Source organism: Chelonia mydas, chromosome 1 (genome assembly GCF_015237465.2).
Source record: "Chelonia mydas isolate rCheMyd1 chromosome 1, rCheMyd1.pri.v2, whole genome shotgun sequence".
Taxonomy (NCBI): Eukaryota; Metazoa; Chordata; order Testudines; family Cheloniidae; genus Chelonia; species Chelonia mydas.
Window position 1 is genome coordinate 136,046,303 of NC_057849.1, and position 26,549 is coordinate 136,072,851.

Sequence of the window (26,549 nt, forward strand, 5' to 3'; positions counted from 1 at the left end):
GGAAATGTTTCAAAGACAAAAGGAATTAGAGGAGTGATGATGGGGAAAAAAAAGGGGTAAATTAATCCCAAATTTCAGATAGTGGTGATGTTACTGTCTGCACTAAAATAATTTTCTCAGAAAATCCATTTTATTCTGTGTTATTGCAACTGTAATCCTAAAAAAAAAAACCACACACACAAAAATCTCATTTCTGGATAAAATAAGTGTGTGTTAAATTTGCAAATGACAAAAACTTCAGCGTTAGTTTTGTCTAACCAGATCCCCACCAGCAATGACCTCATCCCCACTTGTGTAAGAAGATATGCTGCCATCCACAAAATATCAGTACTTTCTCCGTCAAACATACGTGAAGATAAAGTTATCGGCAAGGAAACAACCTTTTCATTGTTTTTTTCAGAATTAGCTGAGGTTTAAATTGAGCACTAAAAACTTTATTACACACAAGGCCTCTAGTCACTGGACAGCTGTTAATTGTGGAGAGATTTTGGTTTTTTATGAAAACAAATTCATCTGAAGGTTGTCTTCTTTGTTTATTGAGCATGGCAGATCTCTTTTGTGAATGATACGCTATCCATTATTTATCCAGTCCGTTGACTTCAAACAGTTTTTGTGATTGGCAGAGATGCTTTAGTTCATTATGCTGCTAGAGTCTATACATCGAAAATGCCACCTTCACATAGATGGCTCAGGGAATATGAACCAGCACCTCTCCATAAGGTTTCAAATCCAGTCAAGTTTGGGAGTAACCAAACGTCACTATGACCTGATAGTAGTAGTTTGGTTTTTGAAAATATTTTCTATTTGTGTTGGAGTGGCACCTCGATGCCTCGCCTGAGACTGGGAGCCCCATTGCACCCGGCACTATACAAAAACACAGAGACAGTCTCTGGCTCTGCCCCAGGGAATTTAGGATTTAAATAGAAAAGAGAGACAAAAGGTGAGAGGAGAAGCTGTAGCACAAAGAGGTGACGTGATACGCCCAAAGTCACAGAGCAGATCATTGGCAGAGCTAGAAATAGAACCTCAGGCTGTTGAGTCCAAACCAAGTGCCCTATTTGCTGGACGTGCTGCCACTCCTGAGTCATGCTGTCTCTTGTACAAAACGTATCTAACAAAAATGATAGAACAAACAGCATGTGTTAAACATCATCCTCTTGACCCCTCTGCTGGTGATTGCATCCCAACTCCTATGCTTCTGATTCTTTTCAGATTCTAAGATCTGCTGTAGGAACTCATTTTCGTGTTCTCTGTAACTCTCCTAGCACGCTTTTGGCACAACATAGATAATAAGCAGATGCCTGAGAATTGATCTGTCTGTATGAAATTAATTGGGGAGGTCTCCATCTTAACAATGTCCTTATTATAAAAATCTGTTGCCACTAGTTGCCCCCTGAGTTGGCAGGATGCAATCAAACAGATATGGAGATTGACTGTCCCACACCCCTTGAGGGGTTGGGGCATAGTGGTGGGTGTTGTCTGTGCGTTAGCAGACAAAGGATTTGAGCTTCTAGAGCAGTCTGACACTTCTTACAGCACTTTTTTTTTCAAATGCTACTTTTAAAATATACGTGAAATAAACAGCGACAGAGCAGGGAATGCAGTAAAGTGGCGGGGATCAAATTAGAGCCAAACCTGAAGTCTTTACTCGGGCAGAGTTTTCACTGAAGTCAAGCAGAGCTGTGCCTAAGTAAGGACTGAACAAGGACAGCAAAGATTTGCCCCTTGGTCTTGTTTCTTCTTTTTGGACATTTCTAAGCTTGTTTGTACAGTATCTAAGACCATGCTTCATCTTTCAAGTTAGATGTCACCTATTCCAGGCTGTCTTGCTTAGCCATGGTCTTTGTACTATAATAACAATATAAAGTTCTTTGTGAAGACTGTTGCCTCATTATCCATTGGTAGTCCAATAAAACTGAAGAGTTCTCACACAGCAATGACCTTCCCGAGTTTCTTTCACAGCTTCTGGTTCAGGAAAGACTATTTTGTTCCCCTGTTCCTTGTTTATGCCAACATTTCTATTTGATCTCTCAGTGGTTGTCACTAGTAAGCCAGGACCCAAAAGAAGTTATTTTCAAATTGAGAGATCAAAGGCTCTCCACTGCATGCATCCAATGAAGTGAGCTGTAGCTCACGAAAGCTTATGCTCAAATAAATTTGTTAGTCTCTAAGGTGCCACAAGTCCTCCTTTTCTTTTTTTAGAGTTAGGTGGGGTTCTTGGCTCCGTCATGTAACAAAGCAAATTCATTCACTTGAAGTGCCAGCTGCAGATATCTTAAGGAAAGAATGAGGAAGGGGGATCACTCCAATTTACTGACCATTGTAGCACTTGGAAGGTCTGGGGGGAGGGGATGGAAGAGTTGCGTAGAGCTGTTCTGTTGATTTGCTTGTGTGTGTGTTTAAAAAAAAAACACTTTAGTGGTAAACTAAGACTGGGAGAATCAGAGAAGAAGTGAGAGAAACAGGGCCTGGAGCAATCAGAAGAGCAGAGACCCAAGTACCTTTGCTTATTTGCTATTAGATAAATGAAAAAAATAAATGCAGATAGCCAGCAACAACTTGGCAAAAACAATAGTTTCAAAACATTTTGATTCTACTTCATCTGCAATGGCAGGGTATCTCCTTCATGCAAAGAGACACTGGTCTTCTATGCTTCCTGCTAACACTCCTGGTTCACCCAAGAAACCCTTCTCCTATGGTGCACTATTTCTCTTGACATTGTTTGAAGTATAAAAGTCAAACATTGGTTTCTATTTGATGGCAGCATTTTAGAATTATACTTCCTATTAAGTAATTTAAATTACTATGTGTCCTTTGTTTTTGTGCTTCTCTTTCTTTTTCCTTTCCTATCTTTTTTTAACTCTGTATAGATCTTTTCCTGTGTATTTTACAGCGTGTGTTTTCCTGCAGCTTATTTTTATTAATTTTCACTAATAGTTAGAATGTTGTTTGGGGGAAAGGGGGTTACGTTCAGTGTTCCAGATCAGAACCATCTCAAATGGCACCTTTGACGATAGTTAATCTGTAGGCTGGGACTTTACAACCACAATTTATCCCCTGCTATAGAAAATAAAGACAACTGTTTCAATTGTCCTAATATTTAAAATGTCTGAAAGGACTATATGTAGTTACTGAGACATACTGGACCATATTTTAAGCCATCAAGGGTACAGAGAAGCTCTGAACCAGCGATAGGTCCCAAAGGTGTCAAGACTTACCCAGGCAAAATGGTTCTGGGTACAATGGGTGGGCACATACCTAACTGGGATCTGTGATGCCTTTTGATGTTATGCAGCGCATGCTCCCCGTGTCAGCACAGCTCATGCAAGTGCAGAAGGGGAAGGGGCCATGAGCTTGCCTTTGAGGCATCTAATGTTTCTTCTCTTGGTCCTTGTGTGTTGGAAGTACCAGAACTGTATGGTAGGTTCTTGTACAGAGGAGAGGGCAAACAGTAGAGAGGGGAAGGCTTCTTGTGCCATCTCTCCCCACTGTTGCGCCACCTTGCTGGGACAACCAGAATCTGTCCCTAAATATATTTCATGTATAAAATATACGTGTTTTAGAAAATATATAGAAAATATCTAAAAAGGAAAAAAATGTTTTCGGGGTGAGATCTCTTCACTTATAAAAACAGACACTGAAATGAAAGCAAACTCCCCTGCCTAGTGTTAGATATGTTTTCAACAAGTGAAACCTCACAAGTTAACTGGCCATAGCATTGCATTCCTCCTTGCTAAACGCTACCCTCAGAATGATTCTGTGAGCTTTTATGGCCATATTCTAGCTAACCTTCTATGAAAGGGAAGGTTGACTCCTTTTAAGGAGTATTGGTATAGGCTGTTACACTATCCTACCAAGTGTGCACCAAAATTATATTCAGCCAAAATAAAGGGGAAATATCCTAAAGGTAAATAAGGATCACAAGATACTGTACCTTTAGTTGGACCTATACATTGTTATTGTTATTTATTTGTATTGTGGTAGCACCTGGAAGCCTAAATCATGGACCAGGACTCCATTGTGCTAGTTGCTATACAAACATATAACAAAAAGATGGTCCCTGCACCATCTAAGGAGCTTAAAATCTAAGCAAATAACTTATAATATGCAATCTGTTGGGTCAGAAAGGATACCTGAAAAGGGAGCTTTGAGACCAAAAATGGATGCATTTATAACTCTTTTGTTGGGTCACTAAAATGTGTCAGTTGCCTGCTACCTAGGAGAGGTTTAACAAGTGTGGTAGAGATGGCACATACTGACCCAAAGTTTACTCTCTGTTACACCCAGGCAAACCCATTAAAGTCAGTGGCGTTGACCATTATAACTAAGGAGAAGTTGACTCACTGTTTTTACAGAAAAAAAGAGATGATTGACTTTCTTATCTACCTTTGCTGTGCTTGGGAGTAGATAAAATATGCACAATAATATTTACTAAACACAACTGAAAGAAAATGTTGCTAGCTGCCTAAACTAGCTGTTAAACAGAGTTCAGTGCAGCCAGCCAAGAGCGCTGAAATGGCAGATGGGGGGAAAAAGGTAAAATATGAGGCCTTATTTTTGCTTTTAACATTTGGGTGGTTGTCACTGTTCTACAGAAAGTTTTTTTTTTTTTTTTTTAAGCTCCTTGTTTTTCCAAGTGCCTCAGCTTGGGAAAACTTAGGGATTTGTTTTTTTTGTAAGCATATTCTATATATCTAGTGTTTGATTCACTCCAGGATCCTTATGAGCTTCTACCAGTGCAGATTTGAAGAGGGGAAGGATAGTCTAATGATTCTTGCTGTAGCCTAGGACTTGGGAGAGAGTAGAGCTGGGTGACGTTTTGGAGGAAAATAGGCCAAAAATGCAGTTTCAAAGCTATTGAAACTAGTCATGAATTCACGCCATGTGAGAATAGTTTAGACTAGATTGAAAAGGTCAAAACATTTTGGTAATGTCTAAATGAAACATTTTTGTCTTCACCAAAACGTTTTTTAAAAGCTTTTGATGCAGCCTGAAAGAAAAGGGTTTTTTATTTTTTTGGAATTGCCAACAAACCAAAAAAAACTATTATTTGCTTAGTGCTACGTGGGAGACCTGGGTTCAAGTCCCTGCTCTGCCACAGGCTTCTTATGTAAGCTTGGGCAAGTCATTTGGCCCAGAGCCTCAACAGTATTCAAGCACCCATCTCCCATTGAAATCAATGAGAGTGGGGAACCTAAAAGAGCGGGGATCTGGGCTTTAGCCTCTCTGTGCTGCTGTTCCTCCTCTATAAAAGGGAAATAAAAGCACTGCCTTACCTCAGTTATGAGGATCAGTATGCATCAAAGATCACAAAGTGCTCAGATTCTGTGGTGACAGAGGCCATGTACGTACCAATAGATCCAAGTGGAAAATCCATCTGGAAGGAAAGCAGGTTAGTTGTGTTGTTGGAAAGCAGCTAGTGTTACAGTATTGTTTTCTTTTTTGAGGCCAATGTTTGCCCTCAGTTACTGGCTCATCCATGCAAGCTCATCAAAGGCAATTTGGGGTTACACTAGTGCAAATAAGGAAAGAATTTGGGTTTTATATAATTTTCTTTTTATAGAGGGGATCCCTCTAATCTTTCTGTCCCTCCTCCCCCCGCCACCTCCTTCCCCTACATTTGCTCCTCTTTATCTACCCTCAGGTTTCATGCCAAGTAAACCTTCTCTCTGACTGTGGAGGCTTGGATAAAGTCCTCTTCTGGAGCCTGTCAGTGTCACTCTGAATGCCAGCCAGAGGGGCCTTGCTTAAGAGAAAGGCAAAGCTCTCTCATTTTCCCAGAAGGGAATGTTCATGCTGTTTCCAGACCAGGGACTGAGGGACCAAATTCTTTTTTTCAAGTCCCTAACTGCTCTTGAAGTTTTGCCCATATTGCGAAGATTCTTCCTCATAAAATTAAGTGCAGTTGTTTTCCTTGAGGTCAGACAACAAATGTTCTTTCTCTGTAATGGAGCTCTCATGATAAATGAGATGTTAGGAGTAAATTAAAGATAGTGATGGGGAAAACATTATGAAAGATGCATCCCTGATGCCGTTCTGCTAGGGAAATGTGTGGCTTACACACTTTGTTCTTTATTTTTATTATTCCTATTTATTTTAACATTTCTTCTGCTCTGGCTTTCCTTGCCAGAATTATGGCACCATCATTACTCGTGGCAAGTATGATGCTTTGGGGATCGCCCAAACTAGTAAGGGGTTCTGTCACCACCTGTCCTGTAATCTTGGCATGCCTTAATGCTGTGCTGTTATGGTTTGAACCTTGACACCAGCAGCCAGCCCACAAGCATAAAGGTCTCACCTGAGCTTCCACCACCTTAATTATTCCTTGTAGGGTGACAGCAATGGCCCTTCCAGTCCGGAGTCTCTTGAAATCCGCCCTTCCCAAATTCTTAACTACAAAGCAGACGTTTTCCCTCTGCTTTGTCACCCCCAAAGGTGTGAAAACAGTCCCCTGTTATCAGTTCACTTTGGCACACCCGCTCCAAGCACAGACCTGCTGGGGGTAAAAGTAAACCAAGAATGGATTTCCTTGAAGAATCACAGATTCAAAGATGAAATAGTATGAAAGGCAAATGCATACAAGTTACACAGAAAATACATGTAAAGACGCAACTTCAGGCTTTCTACTTCTACATTAGCTAAATTCCCTTCTCTAATACAAATTACCTGTTGCCTTTGAACAGTTTCCCAGAGTGCTCCCTAGCCCTATGAGGGATCCAGCATTCACAGACAGCCCTCCGCCTTTGAGACTGTTCCTAAGTCTGCACAAAAGCTTCTGTTTCAAGCCTCCTTGGAAAGGGCTTTTTCCTCCCCTTTTTTTTCTCTTCACTCCTGGTATGGCGACTCGTGGTTATTTAGGGTGAGGAAGTTCTAGCTGGGATGTCTCAAAGCTTTCCCATGATCTCTTATTTGTCTCTTCCCGGGCTGTACAGTGTTAGATGCTTGGACCTATTATTAGTCTCATCTGGCTGGGGAGGCACAGACCCTCCCTGCCTGGCTGCTCACTGCCCTGCTGTGATATGGAGCTGAGTGTTGCAGCATGAATTATGAGCACAGTTTTATATAGACACAAATGCTTAAATTCATAACCACAGTCTGCACACATCTTTCATAATGACCATCAAGTTCAAAACATTACAAGCTGTCATAAAAGACCGTACTCAATGTGCTTTTATAGCACAAGAATCTACTGATTACATACAATATTAAACTGCTTATTCTGTGGGGTTCAACTCCCCTCCCTCCGCCCCAGTCTCCCTTTGGGGTGTCTAGACTGTGAAGGTCATAACAAGCAAATTTGGGGACAGGTTGGCTAACAAGATTTGTAATGTGATATAGGGACTTTCTTCTCCAGGACACCAGTTTTAATCCAGCCCAGATCAGTAGTGAACAAAAACGGTGACCATCTGATGGCTCTCCATTGACCTGTTGTGAAATGAGTTGTGGTCTCAGTCTGGTTTCTAATGGCCAGATGTCCACCTCACAGTACAATCAGCACAAGTAGTATTAAGTTGGCACTTTCAATGGTGATGTCAGCAGAGAAGCCCAGGACTGAATGAACATGGTGTCTCTGCTATCCCTTTGCTCCTAGGTGGTGATATCAGGAAGTTGTGAAGACTTCAAACAGAATGAGAATGTATTTGCTATACAAAGAACGTTCAGCAGGTTCTTATCTCCACGTGTGCCAAGGCAACAGAGTTCTATGTCAAGTGGTATCTTCCCAGTGTGTATTGGCAAGGCTGAGAAGGTCCCCACTTCTGTGTTGACATACGTGGAGAGGTTGCTTGTGTCCTGGGTATGGATGTCGATGCATGAGCTTGTGCTTGTTCCTGAAGAGGGGGTGCTGGGGTCAGACTCAGAAGAGAATTACTGAAAAGTGCCCTTCAGAAGGCAAATAAATATGCAAGGGAGATTAATGTCTTGGGTAAGATAATTGGCAGGAGGCAGCGATTGAAGTTTTTGCAGAAATATCATTAGACCTATCATAAAAATGTGCATAAAATTGTTCATTAAAAATAGTCTGGTGGGAAATATGGATGGTTTTGTCATGAGATCCTGAAACTGAGTATTAACCAAGGCAAGCAGAAAAAACACATGAATTCTGCAAAGCCTGACCATGGATGGTGGCATGTGAAATCAGCATTGTGAGGGCAACATCACAGTCAACCACACCCTACTTTGTGATAAAAGGAGGAGCACTACAGTGACCTGTTGAAGCAGCTAAGGCAAACTCTATGGCTACAGTAGTATGCACTGATTCAGTATATGAAAGAAGTATCAGTGTGGGGGGAGAGACGAGTGCTTACTGAGTGTGCTACAGAGGTTACACACTCAGCCACTGGTGCCACCATGCTTCTGGTACCCTGGAGAGTACAGAGATGCTTTCTTTTTTGGTTGGGTTACCGTATTTTAGATTCCCAAAAAGCGGACACTTCCAGAGTGGGAGAGCAGGCGGGAGGGAGGAAGGGGGAGCTAGAATGGGGGTAGTGTAGGGGGTATTGGAGAGGGTACTTGTGGCGGGGGTATTCAGTGGAGGTAGGGGGCAGTGTCACTCTCTGTCACAGTGACAGGGTGGCTGGTGCAAGCCCAGGACGCAGTGACAGCCATCAGTCAGTGCCTTCCTGTGCCAGGGATGGGAACTGGGGCCTGAGTGGGTGGGATCTGGCAGCTGTGGCTGCAGGGGAATGGACCAATCGGATGCAGGGGCGGGACCAATCAGGAGGCGGACCAATTGGGGCTCTTTCTGAGCTGCAACTGGTCTATTATGCAAAAACCCCAGACGTTTCCTGTTGTTTGAAAAATCCACCCGGACAGAGAAAGGAGGCTCAAAAGAGAGGCAATGTCCGGGAAAACCCAGATATATTGTAACCCTATTTTTTTGGGAGCATAGTAGCAAATTGGAATGAATAGTGGCTCAGCTTGAAAGGAAACTGAGCAAACAGCAGCCTTAAATTTGCCTGGCAGAAGCTCTTCAGTTTTCTGCCTTTTTGACCTCATCCTGATGACATACTCTCCAGACCTCCACCAGCATTGCTGCTGCATGTTGAATCAGCCCTCCCCCTGTTACAGACATGAAGAAGCTCAGCTGGGGCAGAATAACCTTTCTGTAGGACAGTGGGAGCCGCAGAAGGAGAGGATGAAATGTTTAATTTTATGCACACACCACGGAGAAAACTTTGTCGAGTCACATGCCTTCAGCAGCCCTGGGAATAAAGCCGGAGCACCTCTGTAGTTTTCCATTTTGCTTACTAAGCTGCTTGCCCTGATGGATTTGCTTCTGCCTATAACAGAACAAGGCTCACAGAAACAGTACGGCTGCACATACATTATTTAATATTTCAGACATTTATTGATAGATAAGCATGTTGCAGTTCTCTTCAGTACTTTCTGCCACCGTGCATCAGAATGGGTGGGTTGCAGAGGGATTTGTTCTTTGCAGAACTCTTGTGTGTTTGTAAAATGGGGAGTGCACATTAGGTTGTATGTATGTACATAGATATGTATAATATATGTATACACATGCACATGCAGTATAAATGCTGTTTTTATTCCCCACCTTGCTCACGGGTTAGAAGGTCAAATCTGTTAGTGAAACACTCAAACATAAGCCTTCTGTCTTTAGATACACTCTTTGATACTCATCATCAGCAGAGCTCATCAAGCCATTGCTATTCCAGCTGCAGCAGTCTCCTGTTTGAAACAGTCTAGGGCACTGATGGAGAATAAGAATAGAGAGAGAAAAAGATGCCATTGAGCAGGGGAGCTTTCCAGGAATGAAGGCCTAAAAATAAACAGTGATGTGTACTTCTGGGAGGTCATCATCCATCCCTTAACGAAGTCTTTGAAACGCTCAGGCTTATGGCAGACCATGCTATAAGTTATTCGATGCTGTGAGAGAAAAGCATTTAAAACTGCATTCATATTTGGTCAACAGTGACTAAATGTGGCAGAGTCAGGGAATGTGACTGCAGAGCGGTACTCTCCAGGTAAGTGCGCTTTGCTTAATGGCACAATCTTCTTACCTGCATAAGAATCACACACTCCTGATCCAGCCCTCTTGAATTGCATGTGATGTTATTCCAGTTTAGTCAATATCAGGTAAATGCATAAGTCAGGTGTCTGCATACCAAAAGACATCCAAATAATGCTTTCCAATGTTTTAATCTGTCCAGATAACTGAACACTAAATGCTGATGAGTTTTTTGCTGCCCATTTGTTCCCCCCCCCCCCCCCCACAACAGCTGTTATTCCCAAACCTGCGGTACACCGTAAGACAGGAAAATGTCAGGGGTCACTTAGAAAATGTGGTTGCAACATAAAAAGTGTCACTGTATTGGCAAGAAGCAAGTACAATATATGAATAGCCTGATCGTGGTCTTGTGGATGAGTAAGGCTGATTTTGTCACAGATATTTTTAGTAAAAGTCACGACCATGTCACAGGCAATCAAGAAAAATGTGCAGAAGCCCATGATCTGGCGGTGACTTTTACTAAAAATATCCATGACGAAATGGGAAGCTGCAGGGTCCCTACACCGCTGGCAGTGGCTTGGCAGCTGTGGAGGCCCCAGCTTGGAGCTCTGGGGCCCCACCACTCGTTGGGGCTCGGAGCTCCGGGTCCCCCGCCACCTGGGGCTTGGAGCTGTGGGGCCCCCTGCTGCTTGTAGTAGCTGGGAGCCCCAGAGTACCCTCCACTGCCTGCGGTGGCTCAGAGCTCCATTGCCCCAGATAGTGGGGTTCCCTGCAGCTCCCCACCGCCGCAGGCTGAAATCATGCAGGTCTCTGGAAGTATGGATTCTGCGATTTCCACGGCCTCCGTGACTAAATCGTAGCCTTACGGATGAGGCACTGGATTTGGACTCAGGAGATCTGTGTGCTGTTCTCAGTTCTGTTACAGACGTCCTCTCAGGGCCTCTGTTCCCCATCTATTGAATGGAAGACATACGACTTCCCTATCTCACCACGGTGTTTTGAAGATAAAGTCATTAACAATTGTGAGACATTCAGTCACTATGGTGATGAGTCCACATACAAGTCCCTAGGTAGAAATTATGGCTCTCCTTACACCGGTATGCTATAGAGGGGAGAGAGCACTTGGACTCTTCTCCATCCTGCCATGGACAGGCATAAGCTGTCTGCATGCCTGGCAGAAAGGGACTGGTCTAGCTGTGTTAAGGCATGTTGTGGAATGTGCAGCAAGCCATGGCTTTTGCTGTTCAGCCTTTACCCTCCCCTGAACTGGGAGCCTTTAGTGTTTCCATCCCCAAAGCATTAAAAGAAATCATGATTCAAGCCTCCCAAAATCATGAGATTTATGTGAAAATCACACGCTCTTAAAATTAATAGATTGTAGGTTCTTTTTCCTTCTTTTTTCTGAGCCTTTAGTGGTCACATTTTCAAGCTTTCTTTCAAGCTTCCTAACAATGAGGGTTAGAAACATACTTTCTTTTTTATGTGAAAGCTGATTTCTTGCATAATCAAGGAGCTGGGGCTTTAAGACCCATGTTAAAATCATGAAATTGATGACCTTGAACCTTTCAAGAGCCTCCTGACACCTGCGCAGTCTGCTGCTCCTCAGCAGAGTGAAGCCTTACAAAAAATATAACCGAGATCTAGGATTAGAGGAGGAAGTATTTACCCTGAACAGTGTCTCCAAAATCTCCTCCCCAAATTGTTCATCAGAAATTCAGAAAACTTTCTGATCAGCTCTATTCCGTACTTGGCTGGTCTCTCTCTGTTTTGTGAGGTATGTGATTAGTACGTACTAGTGAATATTTCTACCAGACCTAGGAAAGTATTCATAAGTTATGACTAGAGCTGGTTGTGAATAAATTGTTGACATGTAACCCTTGTTTCCTTTTGGGGAATTGATTATGTATGAACCAATTCTGATTTCTGCACATGGTTTTGTTTATTTGCAAATATCTGCTTTTAGGTTTGGTCAGTTTTCAGCCTAAAGGGTGTTCATGAACTGTTGGCTTCAACTATTTAGTTTATTATTCACTATTCTTGGAATGTGAATAGTCATTTAAATCACGTGGTATCATTTGTGCTTCTCAGTTGGATGACTGAACCGTCGCAGTAACAGTGCTGAAGAGTGAATACCCTTGTTTACCAAGAACAGCCATTCCTCAAATGTTCATGCAAATTAAAAAAGCCCTTTGCACAAACATTTGTGAATCATGAATAAAAAGGAGCCAGAAACATGGTCAATCCAAATAACTCTTTGCAGTTCCAATGAACTGTTTTTGCAATATTAGACCAGCCCTGCTGAGGACTGATGTCCTGGGAAATCTTCAGATGTATGCATAAGAAGGAACTAGCAAACTCTAGAAGGCCACTGAAAGATATCATCCTCATCATGGCAAATCCCAAAAGAACATAAATTCCTTCCAGACTGAGTGCCACCGGGATCAATCTTTGGACAGGTCTTTAAGACTGGCTGGCTGGATGTTCCATCTGTGTCCATCCTTGGTGATCTTATTGCGCCACCAAAGCCTTTGGCATCCCCATGATTGCCAGCCATGTAGCAGCATTCCTTATTTCACAGTTCCCAGCAGTTCTTCTGTCTCATGGCTGCTTCTTTCTCTGGGTCGCTGTCATGTATTGGGAAAGGCTGGGCAGCCGCCCTTGTGCCAGGAGGAAGGAGAGCAGCAGCTGCAGAAAAGTTTGCCATGAAAGATCAGAAATTGCTGATACTTTACACACAGTGTGAGGCATGCGCAACAAACAAGAGATTGTACATTTTGCAGCATTGTAGGCTTCACCCCCCTGAATGTAACAGCAAAGACAAAAGTATTTAAAGGAAAAAATCATTTGAGACAGTCAGGGCTATAAATAAAATTCACATCAGACTGAGCACTTGCCTCAATGAAACATTTATGCACTAATATGCATGATGAAGTTGAATGTGTTCCCAGATTATTTTGTATTTGAGAGGGACTGGTCCTTCTCAGAATAAATTTTCTGCATTTCTTACAATATTCTGCATATAAACTTTACAGACAGTAACTTACCATTGACCCATGCAGCAGGCGTGGAAGAGTTTGATCAAACGGAAGCTGCTGCTAATGATCCTCATTAGCTGCAGACAGATGTACGCTAAACTGAGTCCATATATAGCCTTGTTGTTACATTGAACTGAACAGGAAATATGCTGCCTTTATTAACTGAAAAGGACTTGAAAAAATATACTTGCTAAAATGAAAGGGCAGCTTCTCTTGAATACAGGGCAGTAGCAATGGAGAAAAAGGACCCCTCAACCACAACCCCACGCATCTGATTATTGTGGACTTACGGAGCACCTGGCCACCATACACAGCACTATAGTGAAAAGTAGTTTTTGGCCTGGGTTTTTTTGCGCAGCCCCTACTCTCGCTCCATTTTTTCTGGCTTCTTAAAAATGATTGGCAGATTTGAGAGTCATTATCATTAGAGCCACTCAGAAGAGGAGCTCTGCTCCAGACTCTAGAATAGGCTTACTCATTTGTCTGATCCTTTTCTACTTTTCGTTTTGGAATGTATATACTTTAAGAAGGATTCAGCAGCCTCCTTGGCTTTGTTTCTGTTGTGCAGCGCTTCACTGCGTTATAGCTCTGAGCTTTCTAATCCTTAGCATATAGGCTCCCCTGCTTACTCTGCAAAAATCCCCTCCTGGGTGTGCCTTTTTTCACATATTGCAACAAATACAGTAATGCCTTCTCTCTGAACCAGAAAGCACGTGACATTATTTTCCTGCTACCCAATGATAATTATAATCCCTACCACCAACACCCAAAAAAAAAATCATCCACCCTAGAAAGTTAAGGAACTGAAGGAGCTGAGGGGAGGGGGATGGCAAGTGAGAGAGTAGGGGGAACCCCTTGGATCTATCAAAATAAATAGAGCAGAAATCTTTCTTGCTTGGCCTTTCTGTCGTTATTATTAGAACAAACACGCTTGAGTGCACAAGGCTGTGCTACCTTCAAGCATCCATACACAGCTAGCCACATTATGATTTTGAAAACCATAAGGAGGGATGATGGAAGTGCGTGGAGAGGGGAAGAGAAGAGCCTATGAATACTAAATGTGATCAACTCTGGTTACACCTCCCTTTAGAAAACTGCAAAAGCTGCTCAGGAGAATAGTCATTAGTGTGTGTCTGTTTGACTCAGATTGACACAAAACCAACCAATGTTACATTACCCGTATCTAATGGGGACTATATTAAATGGGGGTCTTGTTTTTTTCATACCAGAAGAGATCAAACAATTGAGTGATTCATGGGTGAAATAAACTTGATAGTTTGTATGATCCTCTTTTGTCAAGGCAAAAAAAAATTCGGTGTGTGGTGACAGAAATTTTATATTTCATACATCTATACTGGATTTTTTCAGCCTACTTTGATGGTCAGAAGTTAGTAATTAAAGGGTTATGGTTTTACAGCTGATGTATTACTTTTATTTATTTATTATCTAGAATACAGTAGTGCCTAGAGGCTAGTGCTAGGCATTGTACAATCACAGTTCCTGCCCTGAACAGCTCACACTCTAAAGAGAGAAGACAAAAGAAGGGGTGGGAGAAAAATATTATTACCTCCATTTTACAGCTGGAGAACTGAGGCACAGGGAGACTGGATGACTAACCCAAGCTTCTATATCAAGTATGGGGCAGAGATGAGAATGGAACCAAGGTTTCTTGAGGCCCAGCCTAGTGATCTTTAACCACAAAATTGTTCTCCCCTTGTTTGTTTAGTTGTTTATTTTAGTGCAGACAGTAGGTTCAGCTCTGGGCACAAAACGAAACCGTCGCTGCCTTAAAGAGCTTACAGGAAAAGGCCCCAGTTCTGCAGCTGCACCCACTAGCTTGGACTTGCAGCCTTTGTACACAGCTCCCAATCAATGTGTCAGCCAGTGGACATAAGGGTCTGTGCTAACAGATGTGATTGCAGGACCAGAGCCTAAAAGACAAAAAAAAAAAAAAAAAAAAAAAAAGCATAAAAGAGGAGAGCAGATGTACTGGGAAACCCAGGAACTTTTTAATGATATTAAATCATTTCTGTGGGCATTGTGCAAAAAGCTATGACTTATTTGTTCTAGTGGGCTAGATCCTCAGCTGGACTAAATCAAAATGGCTCCAGTAGAACTAGTGAAGATACATTGATTTACACTAGCTGAGGATGGGGTCCAGTATGTTTGAAGCTTCTTAGCATCATATCCTTTGAGAATGAACCATGTGTTTATTCTTTAATGTAATACTATAGTTAGCTCGCGTAGGTTTACCTGATAGAGAATGATTATTGTGGAAGGGGTAGCAGAGTAGGGAGAGAATGCAGGCAGTTTACATGTAAAATACCATGAATGCCTATAGCACTGCATAGTTAATACATAACACAATTGTACTCAACATTTTTATTTTAAAACCTTCGTGGAACACATTCAGCCAAACCCTGCTCATCTTACTGCTATACAATTGCCACTAAAGCCCAGGGGAGTTCTGCATGAGTGAAGATTTGCAGGATCTGTCGCATTGTAATGAAATATACATGAACATTTTATTAGTAGGTAAAACTCTCCATTTCTTTAGGGCCACCACACAAAGTTACATGAGCTGGAGTCCAGGCAACTATTCTGGAGATGGGAAGGGGCGGCTTGTGCCTGCCGTTTTATTTGTGTCTGCCGTCATACATTCTGTGATAATGAACATCCACTAACCCCAGTGCTATAAAGAATGTTTACCACAATTACAATGATTGCCAACATTAATACATTTTTTCCCATGGATAATTCTGCAAATATGCCTTGAGTGGTGGATAGAGTGATGGACTGGGTTTCAAGAGACCTGGCTACAATTCCCACTTCAGTCACAGACTTTCTGTGTGACCTTGAGGAAGTCACTTAATCCACCCCAGGTCTCAGTTCCCTGTCTGTAAAATGGGGGTAAGGCTTCCCTATCTCAAAGGGGTAAACTCCATTAGTCATTGTGCGTGGTTCAGATTCTTCAGTGATGAGAGCCATACAAGTAGATAGATAGACCAGCCACCGAGGGTTGCATATGCATTCTGGTGATATTTCTTATTTATAATATTCATAATGGAATATGGCTTCAAAACTAATATTTAAAGGCAAATCACTACCCCCAAAACATCTGCCACCACCATGTTCATTCTCAGCCCCATGTAGTATATTGCATTGGGATGTTACAATACACAGTGGCGATTTGTCACAAGGACGCAACACTGCAAAAAACACTGGAAACCATGGGAAGTCTTGCTTTGTAAAGATGCATATTAAACCAGAGATAGGAGAACCCCACAATGCTCAGACTTTAGGATGAGTTCAGATGAGTACAGCTTGGGCATTTGCCTGGACCTCAAGAGGGCTCCCACCATGCCCTGCAAACCTCCCCATAACTGACACCCCTGCTCAAAGGCTTTGGGTGACCTTTGTCATCACTGGGGGAGTTTAGATAGCCTGCCAACTCCCTCCATTATGTTTGTCCAGGCTGGCTCTAGGTTTTCTTCCCTTGCAGCTTCTTCCCCTTTTCTCCTCCTCTCCTGTGGTTCCGCCTTTCCAATACTTCCCTCTGGGATTTGCCCTTCCTCTCTCCATACAGAAAAAAAACAACCATATACTTTCAATCTGAACAATTATTGTTTTTAGAGTAAGGAAAACAAAACAAAAATAAAGTCTCCATGAGAGAGCACAGTGTGTGCCTTCTTTGTAACATGCTGCTTCAGCTCTCTCTCATAAAATGGCAACTGCCCTTGCAAATATCAGATTCCTAAAACATGGAAAGGTGCAGTGCATGGGAAAACTAAAATATACAACATGCTTTTTCCAACCCTTCCACTTTCCTGCTCCATGTTGTCCCTTCCTTCCACTCCTGTTTCATGGTAGCTTTCTCTAAGCACTGTGGTATGCCTATTCTCTTTATTATTATTTATTATTTTGTATTACAAAAGTGGCGAGGAACCAGTGAAGTATAGAACTTCATTGTGCTAAGCACTGTACAAACTTATAGTAAGGGACAGTCCCTGCCCCAAAGAACTTAAAATCTTAAATAGATAAGACAAAGAGTAGGGGAAAAGGACAGAACATACAAGCAGAGTCAAGGATGTGGTGATTTGCAAATGTCATGTTAATCCCCTCAACCCTTGAGGGAGGACTTTAGCTGCTGCTTTTGAGGACTGGACTGGGACTGAGGCAGCCTATGGTGCTAGTTGTCTCCTCCTCTTCCCAGCTCATCCTGTTTCTCCTCCAGATGGTAGGAGCTAGGAAGCAGAGCAATGGCAAGGATGCACGTAAAGCTGTCAGTGGGGCAGATGCTGGATGCCCATAGGCAGTATCCTTGAGAAATGGAAGGAGAAAACCACAGCCAAAATTGCAGATATCTGGGACACCCAGTGGAATCCAAGAATATCCTGGAAATTTTGTAACCATTAGCCAAAACCTGCAGTTCTTACTCAAACAAATTCTTCAGGATATGTCTTTTTGCTATTACCTGCAGAGTAAGCAGGGGGTAAGCAGAATGGATAGGAAGCCAAGAGCTTTCATTGTCTGCAGATATCAGTTTCCCACGTGTATTCCTTGTTACAATTGGGAAGGAGTATCACTTGGTATTGAACTGCAACCTTGTCAACAGTATGGGTGGGAGAATCACTAAGCACAAATGCAGGTGGTCAAGAACCAAACTGAGCCCAGTCCTTTGAGGAGGCCAGGTCTCTGTTCCTGCCACCATATCAGACAGACATTCTGAGGTGTCCCTAACTTTGAGCAGGAGGAGCTTAAAGAACTTTGGACACTGCTAGCTGATCAATCCCCCCGAATGCTATCACTGAACAACTGAATGAATGACTGGATTTCTTTCCTACCCCTGCTGTTTCTGGGAATGGCTTCCCTCTCAAGAACTGTGGGGTGTGACCTGGGCTCCTGTGAGACTGACAGCACTGGGGTCACTGAACTGAACCATTTGCCAGAGAGTGCTGCGTATCAGTGTTCTTTTTGAAAAAGACCAGGGGAGAAGAGGAAAGGGATCTGATGCGTTTATGATTACAAGTACTGTCTGGATCTGCCCTGACTCTGAGACCCATGGCTAGGAGGACTTCATGGCTCCATATTTGTGTAGTGAAAACCAACCTCTCTGACCGCCCTGTATGTGCACACACACTGCATAGTGTTGAGAATACTGTGACTTTTACCCTGTGACCAGAGTCGTTACTATGACTCCTTAGTTTTATGGGAGAAACCTGAGGTCATTGAGTAACTGCCAAAGAGAAATAATCAGAAAGTCTGGATCTTATGCAGGCAATTAGTGTTGGAGCTTATAAAAAAAGCAGTAAAGAGATAGGGATGTAAAAAAAATATTTTTTACACGAGCTGTTGAATGTAGTGATACAAATCTGCTCTGTTGGCCACCGCAGAACTGCAGAATTCATATTGGCTTACTTATTTATTTTGTCCCTTGTAAAACTAGTGACTGAATACACTAAAGGTAAACTTGGCTCCCCTGGGCCCACATGTTTCTGAGAAATTCTGTCCTTCCTTAATGTGTAGCTGGTTCATGCAACTTTCAGAGGAAGTCCTTTGAGATTTCTGGGCAGAGCAATTGAAATTTTTAGTCCCTCAAGAGTCAATGCCTATTAAAAAGTACCTTTTCTGAAAGGTAGCATTTGAATTTGCTTAGCGGGCTCATCCAGTAATCTCAGTCTTCATGCAGTGAGCTAACAACCCGTGTTGTAAGATAGTGAGGATACAGCATATTATAGTGAGACAGCATTGTCTATAATTAGAGTGGGTGACTGAGAGCTAACTGGTGGGTTCTTTTTTCTACTCTGCCGCTGATTCAATAGGTGACCTTGAGCACATTACTTGACCTCATTGTGCCTCAGTTTTGCCATTTGAAAGTGGAGATGATAATGTTTAAGGCTACGTTTTAGTCACAGATATTTTTAGTAAAAGTCAACAAAAATTCACAGCCTGTGATCTGTCCACAACTTGTACTATATGCCCCTGACTAAATCTTGGGGAGGGGAGTGGCCCAGGGGGGATGTCGTGGGTGCTCGGGGGGGGGGCAGTGTGGCTGTTTGGGGGGCCAGGTCTTGTGCTGGTGCTGGTGGGGGGCCTCGTCGCGTGGCCCAAAACCCCTGCTGGTGCTGGGCAGTGGTGGCACGTGGCCCAGGACCTGCACTGGTGCTGGAGGGAGGGGGTTGACGGGGCTGGCAGGCTCCCCACCCAGCTCCGCAGCTCCCCGGAAGTGGCAACATCCCTCAACTCCTAGGTGGAGGTGCAGCCACGCAGCTCTGTATGCTGCCTCCTCCCTGAGCGCTGGCTCTGCAGCTCCCATTGGCTGGGAACCGTGGCCAATGGAAGCTGTTGGGGCAGTGCCTGCTGGCGGAGGCAGCGCACAGAGCCTGCTGGCTGTGCCTATCCCTAGGAGCCGAGGGATATCGCCGCTTCTGGGGAGCTCCCTCTGTAAACACTGCCCAGAGCCCTCAGCCCCTTCCACGCCCCAAGCCTCCGCCCTGAGCCCCCCCCACCCAAACTCCTGGTGCTGGGGGGTGGGGGCAGTGGCCTGAGACTGCGACAGCAGCAGCTGGTGCGGCTGGCCATTGCAGAAGTCACAGAGGTCACGGAAAGACCCAAAGTTCGTGACTTCCATGACCTCCGTGACAGACTCGCAGCCTTAATAATGATACTTGCCTCTTGATATCTAACATATATCCACACACATCTAGCATCTATAACACAGAGATATAATGTTACTTAGATAATTTTACTTAGTTTTTTCTATAAAGCCCTGTGTGATCTACAGAGGAAAGGTGTATATACATGCTAAGTGGTGGTGTTATGTAGAAGAATAGTGGTCCCTATCACCAGATAGGAGGAGACATGGCGTGATTCCTTCAGCACCCCCCTTTTTAGCAGTAACTTACCTTCCAAGTATGATGCCTAGCTTACTATTTCAGATAAGCTGCATGTAACAGTGGGTAAATGTCCTATTCTCTTGTTTTTGATTCTATAGCTGTCTCTAACCTGGATGCAGAGAGTAAACTGAGTGTGTACTACCGAGCACCTTGGCATCAGCAAAGAAATATTTTCCACCCCTCAACCAGACCACCCTGTGTGGAGGAGCTGCACCGCCACGCCAAACAGAACCTGCGAGCCTTGCGTAGAGGTAACCACTTCCACAGTCCTCCCTCACTTTACCCACACTAGTGAATAAAGATGAAAAAACAGGAAGCCGCGCTAAGCAGGGTTTGTCCCTTGTTTTGCTTCTTTATTATATAGAAAAGATCCAAAACATTTTTAAAAAATCCAGGGTACACGCACATTTTAAATACTGAGTGCAGTTCTGATTACCCCATCTAAAAAAAACATTTTAGAATTGGAAAAGATACAGAGAATGGCAACAAAATGATTTGGGGTATGGAACAGCTTTCAGGCAAGGAGAGATTTAAAAAGACTGCTTAGAAAAGAGACAACTAAGGGGGAATGTGAGAGAGGTCCAAAGAATCATGAATGGTGTGGAGAAAGTGAATAGGGAAATGTTTACCCCTTCATGTAACACAAGAACCAGAGGTCATCCAGTGAAATTAATAGGCAGCAGGTTTAAAAACAAACATGAAGAAGTACATCTTCACACAACGCACAGTCAACCTGTGGAACTCATTCCCAGATGATGTTGTGAAGGCCAAAATCAGTGAGTTCAAAAAAGAATTAGATAAGTTAAGAGATGTTAAGAGTAACAAGAAGGGTTTCTTCAGGTATGTTGGCAACAAGAAGAAAGCCAAGGAAAGTGTGGGCCCCTTATTGAATGAGGGAGGCAACCTAGTGACAGAGGATGTGGAAAAAGCTAATGTACTCAATGCTTTTTTTGCCTCTGTCTTCACAAACAAGGTCAGCTCCCAGACTGCTGCGCTGGGCATCACAGCATGGGGAGTAGGTGGCCAGCCCTCTGTGGAGAAAGAGGTGGTTAGGGACTATTTAGAAAAGCTGGACATGCACAAGTCCATGGGGCCGGACGCGTTGCATCTGAGAGTGCTAAAGGAATTGGCGGGTGTGAGTGCGGAGCCATTGGCCATTATCTTTGAAAACTCGTGGCGAACGGGGGAAGTCCCGGATGACTGGAAAAAGGCTAATGTAGTGCCCATCTTTAAAAAAGGGAAGAAGGAGGATCCTGGGAACTACAGGCCAGTCAGTCTCACCTCAGTGCCCGGAAAAATCATGGAGCAGGTCCTCAAGGAATCAATCCTGAAGCACTTACACGAGAGGAAAGTGATCAGGAACAGTCAGCATGGATTCACCAAGGGAAGGTCATGCCTGACTAATCTAATCGCCTTCTATGATGAGATTACTGGTTCTGTGGATGAAGGGAAAGCAGTGGATGAATTGTTTCTTGACTTTAGCAAAGCTTTTGACACGGTCTCCCACAGTAGTCTTGTCAGCAAGTTAAAGAAGTATGGGCTGGATGAATGCACTATAAGGTGGGTAGAAAGTTGGCTAGATTGTCGGGCTCAACGGGTAGTGATCAATGGCTCCATGTCTAGTTGGCAGCCGGTATCAAGTGGAGTGCCCCAAGGGTCGGTCCTGGGGCCGGTTTTGTTCAATATCTTCATAAATGATCTGGAGGATGGTGTGGATTGCACTCTCAGCAAATTTGCGGATGATACTAAACTAGGAGGAGTGGTAGATACGCTGGAGGGCAGGGATAGGATACAGAGGGACCTAGACAAATTGGAGGATTGGGCCAAAAGAAATCTGATGAGGTTCAACAAGGATAAGTGCAGGGTCCTGCACTTAGGATGGAAGAATCCAATGCACTGCTACAGACTAGGGACCGAATGGCTAGGCAGCAGTTCTGCAGAAAAGGACCTAGGGGTGACAGTGGACGAGAAGCTGGATATGAGTCAACAGTGTGCCCTTGTTGCCAAGAAGGCCAATGGCATTTTCGGATGTATAAGTAGGGGCATAGCCAGCAGATTGAGGGACGTGATCGTTCCCCTCTATTCGACATTGGTGAGGCCTCATCTGGAGTACTGTGTCCAGTTTTGGGCCCCGCACTACAAGAAGGATGTGGATAAATTGGAGAGAGTCCAGCGAAGGGCAACAAAAATGATTAGGGTTCTGGAACACATGACTTATGAGGAGAGGCTGAGGGAACTGGGATTGTTTAGTCTGCAGAAGAGAAGAATGAGGGGGGATTTGATAGCTGCTTTCAACTGCCTGAGAGGTGGTTCCAAAGAGGATGATTCTAGACTATTCTCAGTGGTAGAAGAGGACAGGACAAGGAGTAATGGTCTCAGGTTGCAGTGGGGGAGGTTTAGGTTGGATATTAGGAAAAACTTTTTCACTACGAGGGTGGTGAAACACTGCAATGCGTTACCTAGGGAGGTGGTAGAATCTCCTTCCTTAGAAGTTTTTAAGGTCAGGCTTGACAAAGCCCTGGCTGGGATGCTTTAATTGGGGATTGATCCTGCTTTGAGCAGGGGGTTGGACTAGATGACCTCCTGAGGTCCCTTCCAACCCTGATATTCTATGATTCTATAAGTTCATGGAGAATAGGTCCATAAATGGCTATTAGCCAAGATCGTCCAGGACACAACCCTATGCTCTGAGCGTCCCTAAACTTCTGACTGCCAGAAGCTGGGACTGGATGACAGGGGATGGAACACTCAATAAATTGCCATGTTTTGTTCCTTCCCTCTGAAGCATCTGGCACGGCCACTGTAGGAGGAAAGGATACTGGGCTAGATGGACCATTGATCTGACCTAGTATGGCTGTTCTGATGTAATATCTAATATAAAAAACAAGCAGAAGAAACAATCACCTTTTTTGTGCAGGTCACCTTTAAAGTGTTCAGCAGCAGCCTTCCTTAGGTGAAGTAGATTTGCATCAATATCAATAATTCTCTTAGTCATTTGTTGTTGTTGTTAATGATAATAATTGATTGATCAAATTTGTTAACCTCATCTTAACTGGATAAAATGTTACAATTAATTACCACATTTTGACCTCTCTGCAGGTTTTAAACTCAGCAACTAACTGTGGGGGCAGTATGTCTTAATAGCACTGCAAAGAGCCATAAAAAGGAATTACAATCATTGTAGCACTAAAATTAGAATGAAACTGTGCGGGGGTGGGTTCCTTAGCCAATCAGCATAGCAAGTGTCCTAGCATCAGGATAATCTGCTTCTGCCATCTTGTGGACAGGAGAATTTCTGTTAACCAAAGCATAACGGCAGTGGAGAGAAATGGGTAATGGTGTTAAATAACAATTGTGCTTTGACAATGTACTATCCTCCGTATTTAATATTAACTCTGCAGCGTTAGCAGAGAGTTTGTCATACGTTGTCATATTTTATTTTCTCTGTATTTTTATATTGTAAAATGCCATTATACTCTGAAAAGCTCACCTAAAAGTGGCATCATACTTCCTATATCAAATTCGCATTATTTACAAGTAAAAAGATATTTTTAACTGCCAGTGCTTCAAACCCAATGTTAGATCAGAAAAACAAGTTACGTTCTCCTTGCCTCACTCATCAAATGCCAGTAACAAAGACTATGCTGTTGGCACTTAGCTGACAATGTTGTTGAGAAAGCATTCGGTGAAAAAGAATCCAGCTTGCGCTTCCATTGGTTCTGCATGCTAACAGTAATGGAACTACTTCTATCTTGGCATCAAGAACAGAGGGAGAGAAAAGACAGAACCATTCCCCTGTCTCACATGGACTCCCAGAAGATTTTGAAGAAGCTTGAGTTTGGGCATGGATTGATGCTGGAGAGACTTCAACACTAGAGCTTTCGAGGCAATGAAAGACTCTGCAGAGCTTGAAATTTTCTTGGAACTGAGAGAGACTAGTATAGCTGGCGCCTTGAAGACAGACACCTCAGTTCTGGGACAAGTCTTTGCCCAGCATCCATCTCCCTGGTGCCAATCAAGCAGTCAGAACCCGATGCAGCTGTGGAACCAGGGAACAAAATCCTCGCCTGGAATGTTCTTTCTTATTTCTCCTCACTGCACCTATTGATAGACTCAATACTCTATTATACTACTTAATGTTTCTAGGCAAAAGAAGCTCCCAGCTCCCATTGGAAGTTAGGTCTTGGGTCCAAAGCATCTCAGTGTTGGCCTCACTACCATTTGGGATGTAATTTAAATCCCGTTCTGGGAGACCTCGGCTCATTAGCCTCTGACGTAGTGTCTTTTAGGAGAGTGAACCTTCCACTGGCCTGTGGCCCCAGTGGATACTCTTTTGTCTTGGACATTTGCACCATGGCAGGGTCAATGATGACTCCACCTTATCCTTACAGTGCATGTAATACTTAGCTTATGGAAGCCTTTCAGAATTGCATTCAGTCTTCAAAGGGGATGATAGCTGCACTTTATCCTCCATGGACTTGCCTACTGATCTTTTTCTCTTTTGATTTTGTTTGTATTTAAGACAAAAACAAATTACAGGTAGGAAATTTTCAGATTTTTGGGTGATGACAATAAATCATGTGTTTTTTCCAGTTATTTACAATTCTTGATCTTTGAGTCTCCGGCTCTCAGTTTTGCTCTGTTTCTTCTTAGCTTTATGTAAGAGGTGGAAATACATCTGCATGTTTACGGGCACTTTCTCTCTTTACCACTGGGGAGATCATCTTCAGCAACCATTATCTGGATTTTAATTATGTTTCTAGGGGAGCAGTCTCCTTCTGTGATCTGCATTATGGGGGCTGGATGTGTGGGAATGACCTAGGAGGGTTTCTATCTTTGAATCGTAGAAATGTAGGACTGGAAGAGACCTCGATAGGTCAACTGGTCAAGTCCCCTGCACTGAGGCAGAACTTAAATCTAGACATGCATCTGACAAAGTGGGTACTCACCCATGAAAGCTTATGCTCCAATATGTCTGTTAGTCTATAAGGTGCCACAGGACTCTTTGCTGCTTTTACAGATCCAGACTAACACAGCTACCCCTCTGATACTTAAATCTAAACTATTCCTGACAGGTGATTATCTAACCTGTTCTTAAAAATCTCTCATGTGAGAGATTCCACAACCTCCCTAGGTAATTCATTCCAGTGCTTCACTACTCTTATAGTTTGGAAGTTTTTCCTAATGTCTGACCAAAATCTCCCTTGCTGCAATTTAAGCCCATTACGTCTTGTCCCATGCTTAGTGGTTAAGGAGAACTATTTATCTTCTTTATAACAACCTTCTACATACTTGAAGACTGTTATCATGTCCCCACTCAGTCCTCTCTTCTTCAGACTAAACAAATCCATTTTTTTCAATCTGTCTTTGTAGATCATATTTTCTAGACCTTTAATCATTTTTGGTGTTCTCCACTGGACTTTCTCTAAATTTGTCCACATCTTTTCCAAACTGTCGTGCCCAGAACTGGACACAATACTCCAGTTGAGGCCTTATCAGTGCTGAATAGAGTGGAAGAATTACTTCTCATGTCTTGCTTACAACACCCCTGCTAATACATCCCAGAATGATGTTTGCTTTTTGTGAAACAGTATCACTTTGTTGGCTCATATTTAGTTTATGATCCACTATAGCCCCCACATCCTTTTCTGCAGTACTCCTTCCTAGGCAGTCGTTTCCCATTATGTATTTGTGCAATTGATTATTCCTTCCTAAGTGGAAGGAATTTTGCATTTGTCCTTATTGAATGTCATCCTTTTTACTTCAGACCATTTCTCCAGTTTGTCAAGATCATTTTGAATTCTGATCATGTCCTCCAAAGTGCTTGCAACCCCTCCCAGCTTGGTATCTTCTGCAAACTTTATATATGTACCCCCTTGCCATTATCTAAACCATTTATGAAGATATTGAATAGAACCAGATCCAGGACAGATCTTTTAGTTGGGATTTGAGTTGCTAATGTTCCAAAGAGTCTATGATCTATTTTGTTTAAAGATATGATCCGAGCCAGTTCTGGGTTTTAGTTTTGTAAAACCTCATCAGTCAAAAAGGTCTGGGTACTTTGCCTTGGAAGGGGATTTTAATGGGGTATGTGGGGAACTTTATACACATTTAGTAACAATTACATGTATAGCATAAAAAACGAAGTTACCCTGTGTCCTTACTGTCTGACTCTTTGTCTACCAACTCTTCTGTTTCATCCACTAATGTAGCTCTCACTTACTGTACCATTAGAATGCAAGCTTCTTGGGGCAAACACTGTATTTTCCTCTGTTTTTGGAAAGTACCATTCATGGTTTGGGTGCTACTGTAGAAATAATAATAATCATAATAATAATGAGGAAGAAGACCAGCCTGAATGTTTGCTAGAAGATTAAACTTCATTATTTGTATCTGTTTAAATCTCAATAAAGAGATTTTTGTTTAATGCCTCAATCAGAAAAACTGACTTCTAGTTTCTCCATTTTCAAAACAGAACAACGAAACCGGGGTGATAACAGAGAGCAGAAAGTCCCAGGGCCCATCTCTGTGGTGGTTCCCCCATTTCCCCCCTTCCCTGCAATCTACAGTCAGAAGAGGAAAGAGATAAAGGACCGTCACTTGCTAACAGTAAGCTTTTCATGCATACTAAAGTTATAACATATATTA

At 43.0% G+C, this 26,549-nt stretch overlaps 1 protein-coding gene across 6 annotated transcripts in view; it reads left to right on the forward strand.

Annotated features, from left to right (window-relative positions):
* The window catches only part of NHS (NHS actin remodeling regulator), a 333,270-nt gene that overhangs the window by 277,338 nt on the left and 29,383 nt on the right, over positions 1 to 26,549 (forward strand). For all 6 annotated transcript variants that reach the window (XM_037901092.2, XM_043537903.1, XM_037901098.2 and 3 more), the window contains exons 2-3: positions 20,000 to 20,152; positions 26,377 to 26,510. In XM_037901092.2, coding sequence (XP_037757020.1) covers positions 20,000 to 20,152; positions 26,377 to 26,510 — 287 coding nt within the window. The remainder of the gene's footprint in view (positions 1 to 19,999; positions 20,153 to 26,376; positions 26,511 to 26,549) is intronic.